This window comes from Genypterus blacodes, unplaced genomic scaffold, assembly GCF_046128005.1.
Source record: "Genypterus blacodes isolate CSIRO-AG114 ecotype Tasmania unplaced genomic scaffold, CSIRO-AGI_Gbla_v1 ptg000019l_1, whole genome shotgun sequence".
Classification (NCBI taxonomy): Eukaryota; Metazoa; Chordata; class Actinopteri; order Ophidiiformes; family Ophidiidae; genus Genypterus; species Genypterus blacodes.
In genome coordinates this window covers 2,377,908-2,398,080 of record NW_027466832.1, presented here as the reverse complement: position 1 = coordinate 2,398,080, position 20,173 = coordinate 2,377,908, and the positions used below count along the sequence as shown (strand labels likewise).

Sequence of the window (20,173 nt, the reverse complement as noted above, 5' to 3'; positions counted from 1 at the left end):
TCATAATAAACCCCTGCACATTCACTTTATTTAACAGTTTTCTTAAGTTAAGTTATTACAATAATCCCCTGCACGTTTTTTAACACTTTATTCATCAGTATTCATTTAGTGAACTTATTTAATTTAGTGTGTTTTTAATTTAAGTATTCACCGAGCTGCTGTTTGTACATGTTGTTTTATATTGTCTTATATGTTGTTTTCTGTTGTCTTTTTCTATGTTACATGTTCGCACCCAGAACCACAGCAAATTCCTCTTAAGTGTAAACTTAATTGGCAAATAAAGCAATTCTGATTCTGATTCTGATTCTGATTCTGATTCTGATTCTGATTAAGTTGGATAATTTCCCACGGCACCCCTGACAGTCTCTCACGGCACACTAGTGTGCCACGGCACCCCGGTTGAAAAACACTGGTCGAGCTAGTACCTCTGTCTGTCTGTTATGTCTGTCTGCCTCTCTCTCTCTTTCCCGCTCTCACACACACTTTGGGTATGTGTAGGTGGGGATATTTGTGTTGGTTGGTGAGCAAAAAACTATTAAGAAAGGAACAATTATTCTCTACTTTGTTGTTCATAAGGTGTGTGTTGTTGAATGAAGGAGCAGAAAAATCATGAATTATGCAGAAAAACTCTTTCATTGAGGAAAAAAATCGTCATGTCTAAGTCTTTGTTATCAGGCTAATAATAAAACACTCCATATGGTCCAAAAATGCAGCGGCAAGTGTGTTGACAAAAACTACGAAAAGTGATCATATTTGCTCCTGCCTTGCTGCACTGACTTCCAGAGAAGTCGAGTAGAATTTAAAATTCTCCTGCTCGCTTTCAAAACTCTTAATGGTCAGGCTCCATCATACCTGAAAGAGCTCATAGTACCATATTACCCCACTAAAATGCTGCGCTCCCAGAATGCCGGCTTACTTGTGGTTCTGAGTACCTCCAAGTACACACTCCCGCTGTGTACTTTACAGCGGGAGTTTTGGTCAGATCAAAGGGCATGACAAGGTACTTGACATGACGAAGGGGGGTGTTAAATGCGGTTTACAGCTCGTCTCCTTGCCTTGTTATGACCAGGTGGTATGTGTTCCTCAAATCTAACTTGGTAAAGATGGAGGCTTTTTGGATGGTCTCAAAAACAGAATTAATGACGCTCAGAGTTGTTTTTAACTGTTAAAGCGTTGAGCCTGTGGAATTGCATGGGGGAAGGGAGCAGTCTTTCTTGGAAACGGAAAAGAGAGGATTACAGCGGTCCGGGAGTTGTGGATGTATTTTTCCATCGCTTCTTTGTTTTCGAGAGAAATTGAAGAAGATGGCTGGGATTGTTCAATGAAATAATTATCGGGCCGGTGTGGAGAACGAGAGAGAATAAGGTGTTTGCTAAAAAACTATCCTTAATTGTGATAAACATAGGGAACTAATGACAAGGAACAGCGGTCTCTCCTGGAGCCAGGGCAGACTGCACAGAGAAAACAGGAAATATGTCCACGAGCATAACACAGAGCAAAGGGAGGGGATGGGGTGATTCATCTTGTTAGAGCAATCTGAGTCTGTGTCATCTATTGCATTGCTGTAATCATTACCAGTTAACATGCAATTATGTCTTTGTTTTTACATAAAACAGTAAACTACCTCAGACACGATAGATTGTGAGACCAGACTAAGTTTGCATTCACACTAAGAACATTATGATGAAGGATAGAGGTTTTCATGCTCAGATAATTAGGTGTTGGTGGTGGCAGTGTAAAGACCAGGATTGACAGGCGCAGAGAAGCAGTTCAGTTGATTGTTGGGCCAATAACTAACCATGATCACCCCTGGGAGAGGAAGAGAGGGGCTATATGGTTTAATTTTGTCAGTAGAAATGTTCTCTAAAAAGGTTATCTTGATTAAATTAGACCTGCTGGTACGGTTTAGTTTACATATTTAGTTGACAAAAACATTGAATTATAAAACGGTTTATGTATCATCTCCAAAATTTGAAAATATGATATTTTGTGTTTTCATATCCTGTGTCTGCATACAAATATGAATGGGAAGGGATTTTCTGAAATGACAAGGTCATTTTATCAAGATCCCGAGAAAAGAAATTCCCAAAGTTAAAGACGGGCTTTTATAATAATTTATGAAACAATCTCGTTCAGCAGTGGCAGTGGAAGTGGAGCAGGAATGTGATGGATCAGTATCTCCATTTTTGAAGTGTGGGGAGAGGGAGGAAATGTCATCGCCGATACGTTATGATTACATTGTGTCAGGGACACTCCCGTCCAGGAGGTGGCGGTAAAAGCGCAGGATGTCAAGTGAAACAGTAGGAAAAAAAGTGAATGGCGTAATCTTGCACTTGTATCCTAGCTTGGCTTTGGCGTTGGTGGTTTGTTATATGTGCTAAATTGGCTTCATTACGCTGAAAGCTGGAAAAAATGTCTCGTTTCAAACGAGTCGGCAAAGCGGATCCTATGGCGGGCTTCAGGGCGCAAACAACAGAAGGTACAATTCCCAACGGATTACTGAACGCAGCCAGAAAAAGCGGCCAGCTCAACCTGTCCGGTCGCTCACTGACAGAACGTAAGTCTGAAGTTATATTAGCTAGCTAACGTATGTGTATTCAGCGTTTTTTAATTATAATGAACAATCACTCAGAATGTAACACACTTGTTCAACTTCCCAGCTCAATGTAGCAACATGGCAAGCTGCCTCTTCCTTTACAGCAGCAGCTTTTTAGAGGTTTAGTCATGAGAACTTTTAACAGAAGAGACAGAGGTGTCTTTTTCCCCTCTATTTTCTTCAGGGCAGATTGGCATTGAGAAGTGACAACTGCCTCTCCTCTTATTATCTGTCCTTTCTGAGGAGACTGATGTCGCTACAATGCACATGTCTTCCTGTCATCACCTTGACCAGTCGTGGGTAGACCGAAGCTTTGGACACCCACCAGTTCAGCTGGTCTGCGGTTCTTTGGATAAGGGGCTCCTCAAATTTGATCTTACTTCCAGTAAAGCATCTGCTGAGGGATTTCTTCTTGCAGTATCTTCTGTTGCTCTGTCATCGAAGGGCCTCCAAACAGCAGATGTTTATGGCTTCTGGTGCCCCTGCTCCCTCTTCTCCCTCTTGGCCTCCTGGTGGTGGAGCTGGCTGGCCGCTTGGGCTACGTCATTCTGCTGCTGCTGCTGCTTTCACTCTCTGAAGTGCCTCACCAACAGCTCTGTTGTCATTAAAGGCCAGCTTTTTGAACCCTGGGTCCAGTACAATGGTTTCTGAGAGAACAGTGTTATATTCCAGTGTGTCTGGTGGTGGGCCACTATTCTCTGCAGACCCTTGCACAGGAGTAGCATTTTGGTGACTGCCGTGACCGGTCACGGCAGCTGAAAAAAAGAGAAAACAGTAACTCTGTTTTGTTTTATTATGTGGTATATGGACTTTTTCAGTTTATTCTTCCATTGTTCCAGAAATGTGCATGTCTCACGTTGAACCTCCCATTCTTATTGGCCCAGAGCAGCAGTCTCCAACCTTTTTTCCACTGAGAGGAGAGAGCTACTCACGTTTTACATTATTAGTAACATTTATTGTCATGGTGGATTATCCACCCAAGCCAGCTGAATAAGCGTCTTTTGTGTGAACATTGACAAAATGTTGATATCCAATCCATCAGCAACATGAGCATGTTTTTCTGTATACATTTTCAGTGTGTCAAGCTCACACAAACACATGCACATCATATTAATCTCATAGAATCTCAAGTTTAGTCATGTTCTCAAGTTTATATTTCTTGCCATTGATCATTTATTTTTTATCATTCATTTTAGTTGTCAATTAAGACATTGACCAGTAAATGGACCAATGTTAATCAAAGACAGAACAAACTGTGACCTAGGTGATGACCTTTTTACGTTTTCATTGGTTGTTATCTAGTAGTGCAGACAGAATGAATGTTATGTTCAAAGCTGGTTACTTATGAAATAAGCACGGGGGGAGAATAAAGTTGCCAAGTGGAAGAGAGGTTGTGTTGCTTCAAGTTTGCAAGTTAGTATGTTCGCTTGTTTGTTTTCTATTGCCGTAGAGAATGCAGACTCCAGAAATGAGTATATCTTATATTAGCTTATCCTGGTAACATCTCTTTCAGTCCCTCAGAATGTGTATCGTCTCAACATTGACACACCAGAGGAAGCCAATCAGAATGTTTCATTTGGAGCATCAGATCGCTGGTGGGATCAGACTGACCTCACTAAACTGCTGCTCTCGTCCAATCATCTCACTGATTTGTCTGATGACATCAAACTACTGCATGGACTCACTACACTGGATGTAAGTATCACCCTCTCTGTAATACCCTTGTGAGACATATTATGACTTGGATCTCACCGAACACTGAATTTATGTGCTCAAATATATGTAATATGTGGCTACTCACTTTCCTGCAAGTAGGAGACCTTTCCTTCTGCCCATTTAGCAGTTATAGAAGTTTACTGAAAAAAGGGGTGTTTTTAAGCGGCATTTGAAAGCTTCTAGAGAGCCTGCCTCTTTAACAGGTGCAGGAAGTGCGTTCAAAAGCAAACGGGCGCGATAAGAAAATAATCTTATTTCCAAAGTTTTATTTCTTGACCTTTGGAATGACAAGCAGGCCTGCCTGCTGGGATCTTAAAGGTTGTGTGGGAATGTACCTGGAAATAAGGTTAGACACAGGGGTTAGGTCATGTAGTATTTTATAAGTAAGAAGTAATACCTTAAAGTCAGCCCTGGCACTGACAGGAAGCCAGTGTAGAGACGCTAGAACCGGTGTAATATGGTCAAATCTCCGGGTTTTCGTTAGTAGTTTTGCTGCAGTGTTTTGAACAAGCTGCAGTTTCTTAAGGGTAGATGAGGTCAAACCTAAGAAGAGAACATTACAGTAATCCAGTCTGGAGGTAACAAACGCGTGAAATAGTGTTTCAGCATCCGCTTTGCTAGGAAATGGTCTGATTCTGGCTATATTACGGATATGGAAATAAGCAACCCTTGTAACGTCGTTAATATGGCTCCTGAAAGTTAGATCCTCATCAAATGTTACACCTAGGTTTTTTGCCATTGTGGAGTGAAGAAGCAAAAAGATGTTTGTCATCATCAGCAAGAAGACAGGACTCCAAATTGAATATCTGAGAGTGATCGCCGGGATTTATGGAAACATACAGTTGGGTGTCATCCACATAGGAGTGAAAATCTATACCAAACTGGGGAATTATGTTCCAGAGAGGAAGCATATAGATAAGAGAATAATAATGGGCCGAGTACAGAACCCTGTGGAAGGCCACATTTCACAGGGGTGGCAAGATTAATTGTTATTGTTTAATGAAACAAAATAAGTGAGGAGACGATCTATCTGTTAGGTAGGATCTGAATCAGGAAAGTGCAAGACCAAAAATTCCGATGTAGGTCTCAAGGCGATTAAGTAGGATTTTATGATCCACAGTGTCGAAGGCTGCACTTAGACATCTAGGAGAATTAGTACCAAAGAAGCGCCAGAGTCAGCGGCGAGAAGTAGGTCGTTTGAGACATTTGTTAACGCAGTTTCTGTGCTTTGTGGCGGCCTAAAGCCAGATTGGTGCGGCTCCAGTAAGTTATTTCCGTCAAGATAATCGGTAAGCTGATTTGCTACCAGACGCTCAAGGATTTTAGTGAGGAAAGGGAGATTTGAGATAGGTCTATAGTTATGATAGGCGTCTGGGTTTAAGGTGGGATTTTTTTAGAAGAGGTTTAATGACAGCTGTTTTAAAAGCAGCTGGCACAACCCCCGAAGAGAGCGACATGTTTATAACTTGGAGAAAAGAGACCACAAGCACCGGGCATAGGTCCTTTATAATTTCAGCAGGGAGAGGATCAAGTAAGCAGGTAGTGGGCTTGAAGGAGGCAACTTGCTAAAACTGGCCAGTGAGACTGTCTCAAAAAGGCTTATTGTGCAGGTCAGAGGGTCCCTCGTAAGAGCAACATCAGAAAATGTTATTGTAGTGGGAAAAGAGTTATCGATTGATGTTTTTATATCATCACTTTTGTTTGTGAAAAACTCCATGAAGCTCAGAGCTGACTGTGGCTGCAGGTTTACTTGAAAGCTCACTATTTGCCTCAGAAGACAATTTTGGTGTATGACAGAAGAATCATTCCCCTAGTGAAGAATAACCCCTTCACAACAGTTGGCCAGATCAAGAACACTGTCCATGGGGTAAGCGTATCTGTGTTAAAGTCAACAATAAAGAGAAGACTTCACCAGAGTGAATATAGAGGGTTCACCACAAGATGGAAACCATTGGTGAGCCTCAAAAACGGGAAGACCAGACTAGAGTTAGCTAAAGAACATCCAAAAAAAGTCTGTAGTCTGAGTTTTGGAAAAACATCCTATGAACAGATGAGACGAAGATCAACTTGAACCAGAATGATGGGAAGAAAAGTGTATAGAGAAGGACAGGAACTGCACTTGATCCAAAGCATGCCACCTCATCAGTGAAACGTGGTGGTAGTGTTATGGCGTGGGCATGTATGGCTGCCAATGGAACTGGTTCCCTTGTATTTATTGATGATGTGACTGCTGACAAAAGCATCAGGATGAATTCTAGAGCAATATCATCTGCTCATATTCAGCCAAATGCTTCAGAACTCATTGAAGGAGACTGTGCTTCCACGTCATTAGTGAGATTGCAATTATCAAAGTATACTGAGAAGAGGTGCATCTTTGACGTGCGTCAAATGCCTTTTGGAGGTTGAACACAGCCATGCCACAATACTCTCATTTTACTGCAAGTATTAGATTAGTACTATAGATTGTGAAAGCTCTAGGAATTTAAGATATTTATTGTTGTTATTAATGTTTATGTGGGAAGCAGGAGTTGTACCGGTCGCGAATAGCTTTACTGTACTGTATTTAAAATGATTTTTTTTTTCTCCCTGTAATTCTTCCTATTTTTTATTTTTTATTTTAAAGTAAGATTGTAAGATGTCACCAGTCTTTGCACCTTGTTTCTGTGTGTAAAACTTAAATGCACGGGTCACATTTCAATTTTTTGTCTGTTAAATGTATTTGGGCATTTTCCTGGATGGGGATTAAGCCTAGATCATACTGCTTTAAACTTGATTAACTCAAATGCGCTTTAGGGGTTGTGGTGTGAAATAGTCATGGATTTATTCTAATCCAGATTTCCTTTGCCTCTTTTGACTGAATCAGCCCCATTTACACGGCTCACTTAATTCACCAGTACTGAATACAGCCCCTAGTGACTGTTTTGCTGATTTATAGTATAAAGTACAGAACAAATTCTCAGGGGATATAGGACCACAATGAAAGCAGGTTATATTCATTTTAAAACACAATTTAGAACTTTTCTTTTCTTTCTCTGGCAGCTCCATGACAACCAGCTCAGAAGTTTACCAAGCGCTTTGGGAGAATTACAGGAGCTACAGCAACTACGACTAAGGTAAGGGCGAAGATGGCGAAGGAGTTATAAAATTCAATAAAACACCCAAAATTCTATTAAATGATTAAATTCTTCTTTCTTCTAATCATGAAGAGCATCGTATCAAACAACCCCATATTTTCAGACCATTTGATGAACGAATATATTTTATCAACTTTTTTGGTCAAGGACAATACGAGGGTTAATATCATTTGTCATACTTCTATTTCTGTTGTTTCTTCCTTCTTCCTCACTCTCTCTCTCCTCTTCCTTTATCTTTCTCTTTCTCTTTCAACCCAACCGGTCAAGGCAGAGGTTGAGGTTTCTTCTTGTTAAAGGGAATTTTTTCTGCCACAGTCGCCAAGTGCTTGCTCTTGGGGGAATGTTGGGTCTTGCAGGTCTTGCGGGAATGCTCTATGTGAAAGGTGCCTTGAAAAAACTTTTGTTGTGATATGGCACAATTTAATCACGCAGTTCTTTCAGCAAGAAAGGATGGTCATGAAGGGGCAAACTCAAAATTACTCTGTAGAACTCTTAAGAACACTTAATACATGACCAGGCACTTGAAATATGAGACAATTTAAATGTACAACAATAGAAATGTGTGTCGGTTTATCTGTGTGACCAGCCATAACCAGCTGACATCATTCCCAGTGGAAGTTTGCTTTCTGAAGAGCCTTCGTTGCCTGACTGTTCAGCAGAACCTTGTCGACAGCCTACCAGAAGAAATTGGGCAACTGGAAAACCTGACTGAATTGGTAACTAACAGAAATGTGTATGTGTGCGTGTACACATACACAAACGCCTACATTTTTAAAAATGTAATATCTACCTGTACAAAAACTAAGAAATGACATCAATACGACTAGATATACTAGTTTTAGAAGCTATTGAATGAGTTATGGCTACAAGAAACTCCTCCATACCTGACAACTGCCTATTAATGCTGACAGTGAACAGTATTTGATAAGTTTTTTTATGAGAAGGCCTCTCACTACTAGTCTATGGACATGTCTAATGCTTCCACATACAGTATCATCATCAGCAGTCTATACCTGTACTCAAATTATATAATGACTTGGGTCAGGACTTAAGTAGCAAGTCCTTTTATCATTACACACACACACACACACACACACACACACACACACACACACACACACACACACACACACACACACACAGACAGAGCTCTTGACCTACTGTGATTGTAGACATAACTCATAAGACCTACCACATCAGAAAATCTGCAACTGAAAACACAGCTTGATTAGTTGGGGACAAAATAGAAAACCCTCGACACAGGTAATTTAAATGACCTTTGATCTGAAAAATCAGTGAATAATATCTATGTTCACTCAAAGAGCTGAATAAAACTTAGGTAGATAGGCCATTTCAATTAGTCCAGTGAATTTAGTTGAAGCTGCTAACCTATTTCCTTAGTCTAGTACACATTGTATTTTTTATGTGTGATTGGTTGATGGATGGTGTCCTGTCTGATTTGATTGGTTATAGGACCTTTCCAACAACCACCTGAAGTGCCTTCCTTCCAGCCTGGGATGTCTTACTTGCCTTCAGACACTAAACATCAGTCAGAACAGGCTTTCCTGTCTGCCTATGAGCCTCGGACAGCTAGCAAGTGAGTTCACTTAAATGTAATCTTGTCTGATTCTTTGCATGTCTGCTTTTCACTGTGGATGTCGGAATTTCACAGAGAAAGTATCCACTGAAATTCAAGTAACCACAGTGAGGGAAATGCTGCAACTACTTGGAGTAATTAAGTTAACATGGCTGTATTCAAACCTGTGATTTGTTTGCATTCATCCCATTCAGGGAATAATGTCCTTTGTGTTCACACCGAAATATTAACCAGCTGTCCAAAATTTGAAACAAAACGAAACAAATATAGAAATGTTTTGCGATTGGTCAGAATTAGGTAGGTTAGCTAGGTAGTTAACCCCTTCCTGGAAAAGGTTTCATTCTTTGCCCAAACAAAATCAAAAATTAAGCATCAGTAGCATGTGTGTAATATTGCTTTCTTGCTATTGTTTTATTGATTTACCTATGTTAGGTAAGACAATTTGGAGCAAGCATCAAGGCTATGTCCTAAAAACTGTCTCAGAGCATCTTATCAGAAGAAACGCTACCTCAAGACACCTCAGTAGGAAAAGATGCACTTTGATGGAGGCATACAACCAAATGTTCACCCAACAATTTCTCTCATGAAGACACATCAGATATGCATGGATATTTAGTTTAGGAGCCTATCCATTATTAGTAAACTTGGGAGGGGACCAGGTGTGGGTAAACTTTTTGGCTCAGGGGCCACAATGATTTTTAAATTTGACAGACCCCTAATTGTTGTACATTTCGTGCACAAATTTCCCTTGTAGCTTCACGTTAAGCTCATTCATTCAAAAGCAAAATCACAACGTCAATCTGTGTTGCTCCGCTCAGGAAAATCACCAGCTTTCCCTATTGCCTCAACTGCACTGATATATTTGGTGTAGGAAGTAAGTGCAGCTGAGTGGGAGTATTGCAATCATTACGTTCTTCCTGGATTCTTTGGATGTACCTGCACCCATTCATATGCTGTTATAATTCTAAATTAAACAAATTGTTGACTCTACAGATATGAAGCTCTTGGACTGCAGCAATAACCAGTTGACTGACATTCCAGCCAGCCTATCAAAGATGCCTGCTCTGGAACAGCTTTATCTCAGACATAACAAGCTCCGCTTCCTCCCTCAGCTTCCTGCATCCTCCCTTAAGGTAACCATATTAACATGTACAGATATGGTAATGAGCAGGAATCCTGTAATATTAAGATCAGGAAACATGAAGTGGACTTTCCTCCGCTAATTATATTATGTCCTTTAATCTGTCCATGTTTCTCATAGACTGGCCTCGCATAAAACTAGATGACATGTCCTACACAAGTTCTAAAATTTGATTTCCATTATGGTTTTGCAAATTACTCTTTCATGAACTAGTAATATTTGAATGAAGGGGCCATTGTAACACTAACTTGTAACATTAACTTCTTCCCAGGAGTTTGTTGTCGAAGCCTGTGTGGTTGTTTTGGAAGCCTGTCTTGTAGAGATGATGCTATTAGTATGAATATCAATAGTCATGTTTACACTTGTACTATCATTAATCTCTCCCCCCCCAGGTATGTTCTGATCCTGCTATTGCGTAGTATTCATGTAATTATTCCAGCAGTTTCTAGAGACTTGCTGTTTCCACGCTCAGTGGAAGGGATTAGTTCTCGTACAGACTGAGTTGTAATCAGCCGAATGCAAGAAAATGATCTGGTCTGAGTTGAGGCTAATCATTGGGTTTGTTACACAGAGCCATTGGGGAAAGTTATTGAATCTGAGTGTTTCTGCATCCGTGCTGTCAGACACGCAGGGATGGTAGAACATAGCGGCGTGCTAGTCCTCAGTCCTGTCAGTCCTGTGAGCTGACAGGACATGTTTGCCACCCAGATTCTGAACTAAGCTCACCGCTCCACGATGAGGGGAAGCCTATCCCCTAATTTCTCCAATTAAAAAATGAATTGGATGTTTTATAAAATACAATTCTTAAGAGTGTTGGTGTCAGAAGACACACGAGCCCAACAGCGTCTCAAAATCTAAACAGTTTAAATTAATGTTGGGCAACGATAACATTTTTAATTGCGATTAATCACATGATTTGACGCATTGATATGCGCAAAATTCAATAATGAATTCAAAAGTAGTGTATTGTGCACTTTTAGTTTGAAAGTACTGCAATATGAACAAACGTGCAATAACATTTGGTTTGCAAACAAATAAGTTGTTTAACTACAGTATTTCTTTTACATAGTAGAAGATAAAATTAAATCTTGCCCACAACTTGTCTGCATTTGGCCAGGACTTTGTCAAACCCACTGTTTTGCACTACTGGGACGGAACGCTGGAGACTGCGTGGTGCAGGGGACGCTTAAATGTTTTGTCCTTGAATATTGTGTGATCTGCTGACCGTGGGTATCTGTGTGTTTGTGTAGGAGCTTTACGTTGGAAACAACCAGATTGAAGAATTGGAGGGGGAGCAGCTAGCCAGCCTGACAGCCATTTCTCTCCTAGAACTCAGAGACAACAAGCTCAAATCCCTTCCTGAGCAGATTACTTTACTGAGCACTCTCACACGCCTTGACCTCACCAATAATGACATCTCCACGTAGGTCAACATCCATCACACAGCTGTTGGTCATACATATAGAATGATAAAAAATTAACTCATTAACTGCTATATCTGACCAAGCTAAGCGGCTTAAGTGCAAGGTAGGCATGTTGGGTAACACTATCAAGCCTACCAGATGTACAGCAAGTGATTCAACATTCTCAGACAAAATAAAAATCACACATTTTAATCATCATTTTAATGAATTTCAATATTATGCATCGATCTCCTCTTCAGTCTTCCAGCCTCTCTAGGTTTGCTTCCCAGTCTGACGATGTTACTGGTTGTGGGAAACCCATTGCGAGGAATCAGAAGAGATCTTCTCACTGTAGGTTCTGGTTTTGGGCACCCGCAGTGTTATTCCTAGCTTGCGTGGAACACAAAACAAAGTGAACAACAAACTGAGCATGTTAAAACACTGGAGAAGAATTAATTTTACTAATCTAAAATATTATTCATTCCATACTAGGTTTTTTGCTTTTGCCAAACAAAATTCTGTTTAGAGAATTGAAAGATGTTAGCTTGTTACCTTTCTAGCCAACATACACAGATCACCTTCCCTGAATTGATGATTGATATGCCAAGAAGCTAAATGGTATTGCAGATTCAAGGTACTTGATGTGTGCAGCATAATGTCCATTTCAACCCTCATGCTGTTGTTGTTGTTGTCCTCATTACAGAAAGGAACCCATGAACTTCTGACATATTTAAGAGGAAGAATTGAAGGTACAGTTCACATTGTGTAACAACTGGAGACTGCCATGACTGCTGAGCCTCTAAAAGTTGGAATTGTTCCCATGAGCAATCTGTTCCCTACTGTTCCCTTACTATTATTATTTCACAAGGTGTCAGTAGTCGTGGTGACTGCTGACTAATGCAGTGATTCTGCATACTAATGCTCCTCTGAATCTGAATCTACCTAGAGAGTCTATTCAAAATGTCAGGATTAAGATTGCAGACTGTGATGACAATTTTGACAAATTAAGCTGAATCTTTTAACCATTACATGTCCCTATCACCTGAGGACTCTACTGGTTTAAAAGGCTCTACTGACATTTCAACATTTAGCACTACAACAGCCAGCACAGTGGCGCAGTGGATAGGGCTGTTGCCTCATACCCAGAGAGGTTCCTTGGTTCCCAGCCGGGCCAGGATCTTTCGGTGTGGAATTTGGATGATCTCCCTGTGTCTATGTGGGCTTCCTCCGGGTGCTCCAGTTTCCTCCTCATCCGTTTGATGTGGAGGAAACATGCACATACGGGAATGCAAAATAAAAAAATAAAAAACAGCCATTTTTTTTATCCGTAACTGTACATGTCAGGCTCCTCATCAAAAGTGTGTGTTAGTGCTGTCCTGCCAGTGCCCTTAACCAAGGCACTTGCTTAGAATTGGAGTTTGTCCGCAGGTACGGCACATGGGTTCCTGCAGATGGATTTCATAGAAGTTGTGCTGTGTATGACTGACAAAGGATTCTTTTCTTTAATCATTTTCAGCTCCATTCTGTATGTGTTGTTGAAAATGTTACTGATTGTCCTTCCTTTATTGTTTTTTTTTTTTTTTACTAATAAAACTTGTAAATTACATCTGTTAAACAAGAAAGAAAATTGATGTAGATGTGTGTGTTTTGGTAATTGTATTGTAGAGCCAAACGAAGCAGATGGAGGACCCACTGCCATGACCTTACCCAGTCAGAGCACAGTCAGTCTGCACAACTTGAAATCTCTGAAGTTGCTGGACTACAGGTTGGATATGAACAATATATACTGTATTATACACACTAAAACAATATAATAAACAAAGTAAACAATATATCCACTACTGCCAACACTAATTTAGGAGATCGTTTTTTAAACAGAAAGAGGGGAAAGAGGAGAGAGAGAGATAGAGAGAAAGAAGGAAACTAATTTAATATGAAATACAATCATACTTTACTTTTATTACACCTTGAGCACATTATCCGATTACAAAATGCTTTACATCATGGAAATAATATTCAATGTAAACATTCACATGATGGAGTAAAACTACTTTGTGCTTGTATAACACAACAGATAGAAAATAGCCTTTGATGTGACTCATAAGTGCGTTAAAAGGCATTTTACATTTAAAAAAAGACAAATTACAGAACGAATCAATACTGCTTGTGTTTATGTGCATGCTTTCCTAGCATGTTTACAATATTTGTGGTCTTTGGGTCGAAGGAATTGTAATGAATGTCCTTTTCAGGAGACATTGTAACAGCAGCCTGTCTTCCTGATTCCACCATGGGATCCCTTTCTTTCACTGCGTTTAGATTATTTCCCAATCGGATAGTGTGATATTGGAAAGAAGAGAGAAGATGCTACTTGTAGTCCCAGACAGATGCACTCTAGGCCCTGTAGGCTATCCTGAGAATAGGTGAGTTTGGTTGTGGTTCAATGCGGCGGCATGGTCAATGCATTCGGTGCATTGCATTTAGTGGAAACACAGTAAGGATCCACAAGTTCACAGAAAAGTTGATATCAGGTGTCCTAATATGCGTGCGTGCGTGCACGCTACAAAGTAATTTTAGCTTTTTCTCCACTGGAAATGGCTGACAATAACAGCAGTTTTGACACCTAAGCGTTATACCCACCGACAAAGCACCTTACATTGTTAAATAGAGTAAATATGACCATGGGGAAGCTGAGGAAAGAGAAAGTGTAAAGTGTACAATCTAATGATTCAACATGTAAGAGATCTTTCCAGCAATTCATGCCTGACTCAAGTGACCACTGTTCCATTTATTGCCACCTTGATTAGGAAACATGAGCACTCGATTGTTACGCAATCTAACACAACTGCCTTTGCTGGAGATAATACCTTTGTGAAATTAATAATTGCATTTTTTGTTTTACGTGTGTGTTCTCTGTGTGAAGTGACAAGCAGGCAGATGAAATTCCAGACGAGATCTTTGATGCTGCAGCAGCTGGAGGTGTGACAACTGTTAACATTTGCAAGAACAAACTGACCTCCATCCCACCAAGGTACAAACAAACCTGTAGCAGTATCTTAGCAGCATTAAGCTGAACAGATAAAAAAGGTCATAACCAAATGTGTCAGTGAACAATGATGATCAAATTAAATAACATCACATTGAGAAAAGTGGTTTATCTTGAAACTTACCTACCGTTAATATGTTATGTTTGTCCAGACTTGCAGAGTTGCAGTCTTATGTGTCAGAAGTCAATCTGGGCTTCAACAGACTAACCTGCTGCTCTCCTGATATCTGCAAGTTAGTGCAGCTGACACATGTGGACCTCAGGTAGGCACACATGAGCACATTTTGTATTAATAACACAAACACACAAGCCCATGAGACAAGAAAGCTCAGCTTACATAATATTGTCACAGGAATCTCCAAAACTCTTTTGGAATTTCCAGATAATTGATAGACAATTTCCAGACAATTTCCAGTTTGCAGGGTGTGTGTGTGTGTTAATGTTTGTTTATATGTTGTTTGATATATTCTCTCTCTTTTAGGAACAACCAGCTGAGTGATTTGCCATCAGAGATGGAAAGATTAACTAAGCTACGATGCATTATTCTGAATTACAACAGGTATACAGTCCCCCAGCAGTCTAGGCCTATAACAGCCTAACTAGGGGCTGGTTTGGAGTTTATTTGACCGACTGGAACATCTGCATAGCAATGAAACTATGCCGTGTCATTATATTCCCTAAAGAAAGTAGATATAGAGTGAATAGTATTGATTCAAGCACTAAACCTTGAGGAACGCCTTGCCTAACTTTTGTGTGCGTGGAAGATTCATCGTTAACATGTACAAACAGATATCGATCTGATAGATAGAACTTACACCAGCTTTATAAAATGCCAATTAGATGTTCTAGTCTCAGTAATAGAAGGCAGTGGTCAATGGTATCAAGTGGAGTACTAAGATCTAACAGGACAAGATCAGAAAGAAGTCCTTTGTCTGATGCAAGTAAGAGGTCATTTGTAACTTTCATTTTTACTTTGCTAGAGTAGCTGATGTGGCCCCATGAACTCCTGACACGCCTTTTAGCTTCCCTGGCATCAAAATCTGTAGTTCCTTTCAGCAGCTTTGTCCCCTGCTATCTGATCCAATTCACCAGGTGGCAAACACTTAAAAGCTCTTCTTCTCTCTTCATCCTCCAGATCTGGTACAGTGTTCATTATGAACAAATCATGGATATGACAAAAGTCAAATTACAAAGAGTTATGTTTAGGCAGATTGCCCCTCCTAATCACCCTCCTTTAGTTTGCGCCATCATTGCCTTCATGGATGAATCATTGCCATCATTACCTTCTATCAAGCCTTCACTTAGTGGCCACTCTAGGACATGCTTCAGACATACTAATATAGCCAAATACTTGAAGCTACAATTGGGTGTACATACATACAATTGTCAGACTTTAGTCCATATTCTGTATCTCCACCCTACACAGTTCAGTCCAGTGGGTAGAACTGAGCCCAACAAGATTTTATTGCTTAACTTCCCAAACAAGCATAACTAATCTCCTCTCTGCTTGAGCGGTGATATTCCATGCCCTTAATGCAATTTCTGTTGGGGTCTGCCGAGACCTTTGCCTTGGTCTGTTGCTTAACTGCCAATGACGACCCCAGGATTGTCACCACCGGCCCTTGTAGATGAAATCCCCCTTGAGTGTGGCCAGGCCCCATGGGTCCAGGTTCTCTGGCCACAAGTTGCGGGGTGCCCACCTATGCCTGACTTCAGAAGGAGTTCCCTATTTCAATTCTGGGCAAGGGAGCTGTCTCTCTTGTATAAATCCCATACTGAATGTTAGTATGTAAACATGCAATTGTAACCATACTAAGATACTAAATGTTGTTGTCTTCACAGATTCAAGTTCTTCCCTGACGTCCTGTATCAGATTGTTTCCCTCGAGACGGTGTTGCTTGGTAACAATCAGGTTGGAATGGTGGATCCTAGTCGTATGATACGATTAGTCCATCTGTCCACATTGGACTTGTCAAACAATGACTTGATGAACATACCACCTGAACTTGGACTCTGTGAAATGCTCAGGTAGGACATACACCTGAAGAATCAAGCATACTGCTACACACACTTGTCTTCTTTCAGCATTAATTTAGCAACAGCTATACCAACCCGTGTCAGTCTGTAACTGACGGAGTTTGATCTGAGGTGAAAATCTGGATATATTCGATACCTGTTGCCATGTTAGACATCCAAAGAGCAAGCATCTGTGAAGGGTATAGAATTCAAATTTTAATCAAAATCATATGATGCATAACAATAAGGGTGTGTATGTTTGTGTTTTCAGGCATTTGTTGTCCTGTAGATAGAAATACAAGACAACTTGATATATAAAAAATGAATATATATTTATTACACACACTTGCATACAAAAAAGTAAGACAAACACACAAACAGAATAGAATACTGACATGAGATTATGATTTGGAATTAATTGAAATGATGTGATAATGTCAAAAGAATTTTGAGTGACAGCAACGGTGAATAACAAAATTTGGATCAAGATCAAATACAACAAATTGGGGAAATTGTTTTAAAAAATAGAAAAATAAATAATCCTATTTCTATTGCATTCTTATTTTTTGATCCGATTGGGAAGAAAATGCAGCAATAAGAAGTATTTTAACATCAACCGTCAGGACACATTCCTCATTTTCTTTCAGTGTTGACATAATCTTCATCTTATGATTGAGGTTGTTATTGGCAAGTGTTCATGTCGTGCGGTGCAATTTCACCATGTCATCTTGTAATTTGGAGGCCCGATACTTTGCTAGCCAAGATCCTTAATACGGCTTCTTCAAATGAACACTTCACGTATTCTCTCCTGCTGTGGTTTTCATAGTAACCAATACACTCTTTCATCAGTTCCGTTGCCAGCTGTTTATTAACTGACATGGGGAGCCAGCCTTGGGCATTTAGGTTGTACAAGAACCAACTGTTCTTTTTTTCTTCCCAAATATTTCTGGCATTTGAACAAATAATGAAAACACTTCTCATAAACAAACAGCTGCTACAGAAATGCAAGAAAGGAAGTTGAAAAACTTTTGTGCAGCCCACAACAATATATTTCACTCACTCACTTTTGTTTGACCAAAGTAACTGAGTCTGAATAACTGATGATGGATGCATCGGAATGTTCGAATGAACATGTGCTGCAATGTACTATAATATAATTTAACAACTGATATTATTGGTATCTTTGAGGGTCTTCTTCTTTGGGTGAGTGTCAAGCAAGGCACGGGACTACTTTTCCTTCAGTGCTCCAGCACATACAACCAGTCTCACCTTCGCGCCATTCTCCTCTATTGTCCTTTCCCTCAATCATTCCCCCATCCGTAGCACTCTACAATTAACGTTACCTATGGACAGATAACTAGTCCCTATTACAAACTAAAATAAATATTGTAAATTAAAATATTAAATAAAATACGACTATGAATGATGTACAACTCAATAAATGAAAATAAATACATAATAAATTACAATAATACTGTATATCTGTTACCAGATCATACAGAGACAAAGAAGCTCTGTTTGGAACAGAAAGAACAGCCACCCCCGGGCTGAGTGACAGAGTTTTCTAAAAGAAATTGCTCTGTGACACCCATTTAATAGCTTGACAGAAGTCCATCTCTTGATCTTTGAAGATTTTAATCTGTATTTTATGTCACTGAATCTCTGTGCTGCTCAATATTTAGAATTCTTGCTTAAAGAAAATAATCTTTTTTTTATTGAAATATTCCTGTAAAACTTCCAAAGGTATCAATGGACTAACAACCTCCGTTTTCCTAAAATCTTGTACGCTTGGGAATTTTATAAAAATGCAACAGACAAACTAAAACTTGTCTTTTCCCTGTAGGTGTCTGAATTTGGAAGGAAATCCTTTCCGCACACCAAGAGCAGCTATTGTGGCAAAAGGAACCGATGCTGTATTGGAGTACCTCCGGAGCCGAATACCGACTTAACATTTCAAGACACAAATTCTCTCAGACCCACCTGAGTAAAGTCTGCAACCAGGAAGGATTTGAACATTTGTATGTTAAGATCAACAACCAAATAGATTTTACGGCCTTGTTTTATTTCAGAATAATCACGATTGTAAAAAGGAGAGTTTTTTTAAATGTCATATTTACAGTCATTTTTAATATGATTAAATAATAAACGGTCAAGTCTAATGCTCTGCAATGTGGGTTGGGTGATTTTCTCTGAGGACCGAGAGTATTTCATAAAGTTGAATTAGTCGCAAATGACACGGCAGGGCAGCAGCTTTGCAACATGGCAGCACAGTTGTCCTTCTGCACAATCCAGTTTTTGGAGCATCATTTCTGCATCATTTGAGTTAATTGCCATAAAATTGTTTACTCAGAAGTATATCTGCTTTCCATTTTGCTGATCAGATCATCATTCTTTCGCTTCATTTCTTCAACACTTTTACAATCACAGAGCAATACACTTATTGGAATGACACCCATTTCATGACAATACTAATCAGGTTTTCTACACTGAGAAATTATGACTTAAATGATTGAACACGACTGTCCGCATATGACCTTATAGCAGTGCTCCCCTTTAGTGCTTAACCCTCGTAATGTCCTCCCGTTTTACGTACACCTTCGCCTCTGGGCTCAAATTGATCCCAAATTGTTTGACTGTTATCTAAACCATACAGTGTAAATTTTTTATTATTTTTGTCACACCTTTAGTCTAATTTCAGTCCAATGCATCACCACAAATTTTTCCATTCATTTTGGAATTTAGGGCCAAAAGGCCTTGTTTACATAAAATATACCCCGTTTGAGTTTACATTTTTTTTTTTAAATATTTGTCATCTTTACTATTTGACATGAACCGGAATAGAATGTCAAAGTTTAGTGAGGGTGATGTTTTTGAATGGCAGCAAATACTAACACCTATTGTCCTCTGGGGTCAAATTGACCCCAAAATGGTTTGACTTATTTAAAGCATAAAGTATAGATTTTCAATTAATTTTGTGTTACACCTTTAGTCCAACTCCAGTCCAACCCATTACCACAAACATTTCCCTTAATTTTAAAATTTAGGGCCAAAAGAGCTTGTTTACATAAAAGTAGGTAAAGTAAGGCAGGGCTTTGGGCTCCTGCCGCCCCAAATCCCAGCATGTGCCATGGACCTGGATCGCATGCTGCTAATACCTCTTGTTGTCCCATTATTAAATAACCATTGCTTGACCACACACATCAAACATCCAAGATCATAGATGTGTTGGAAAGCAGTACATTGTGACTTTTGCCCCATTACACCACTTTGTGCTTCGGGCCTATTTTGACCCCAGGAGCAAAGGAGTTATAAAAGTCAATAAAACACCCAAAATTCAATCAAATGACTTCAGATTTCGTCAAATCATAAAGTGCATGGTATCAAACAACCCCTATAAATTTCAGTAAATGAATTTGACCCCAAGGACAATACGAGGGTTAACTAACAAATGGTACACTACTGATACTTTGAATATGTAATATTGGCACTTACTCTTGTTCTCTCTGGAGTCAATGCTTGCCTGTGTT

The 20,173-nt window shown here is 39.6% G+C and overlaps 1 protein-coding gene across 1 annotated transcript; it reads left to right on the top strand.

The window, feature by feature from the left end:
- Nucleotides 1–2,289: 2,289 nt before the first annotated feature.
- Nucleotides 2,290–18,799, top strand: lrrc40 (leucine rich repeat containing 40). The gene is made up of 15 exons (XM_076141519.1): nucleotides 2,290–2,557; nucleotides 4,110–4,291; nucleotides 7,352–7,425; nucleotides 8,033–8,162; nucleotides 8,920–9,043; nucleotides 10,037–10,176; nucleotides 11,435–11,607; nucleotides 11,848–11,938; nucleotides 12,291–12,336; nucleotides 13,253–13,352; nucleotides 14,508–14,615; nucleotides 14,783–14,893; nucleotides 15,112–15,189; nucleotides 16,473–16,658; nucleotides 18,490–18,799. Exons 1-15 carry the CDS (start codon nucleotides 2,413–2,415, stop codon nucleotides 18,593–18,595), a joined length of 1,794 nt encoding a protein of 597 aa, XP_075997634.1. The 5' UTR covers nucleotides 2,290–2,412; the 3' UTR covers nucleotides 18,596–18,799.
- The last annotated feature ends 1,374 nt before the right edge of the window (nucleotides 18,800–20,173 follow it).

Coding starts and splice junctions, on each gene's coding strand:
- lrrc40 (XM_076141519.1), top strand. CDS start 2,413: ATGTCTCGTTTCAAACGAGTCGGCAAAGCGGATCCTATGGCGGGCTTC. Junction 2,558..4,109: donor CGGTCGCTCACTGACAGAAC/GTAAGTCTGAAG, acceptor CATCTCTTTCAG/TCCCTCAGAATGTGTATCGT. Junction 13,353..14,507: donor CTGAAGTTGCTGGACTACAG/GTTGGATATGAA, acceptor CTCTGTGTGAAG/TGACAAGCAGGCAGATGAAA.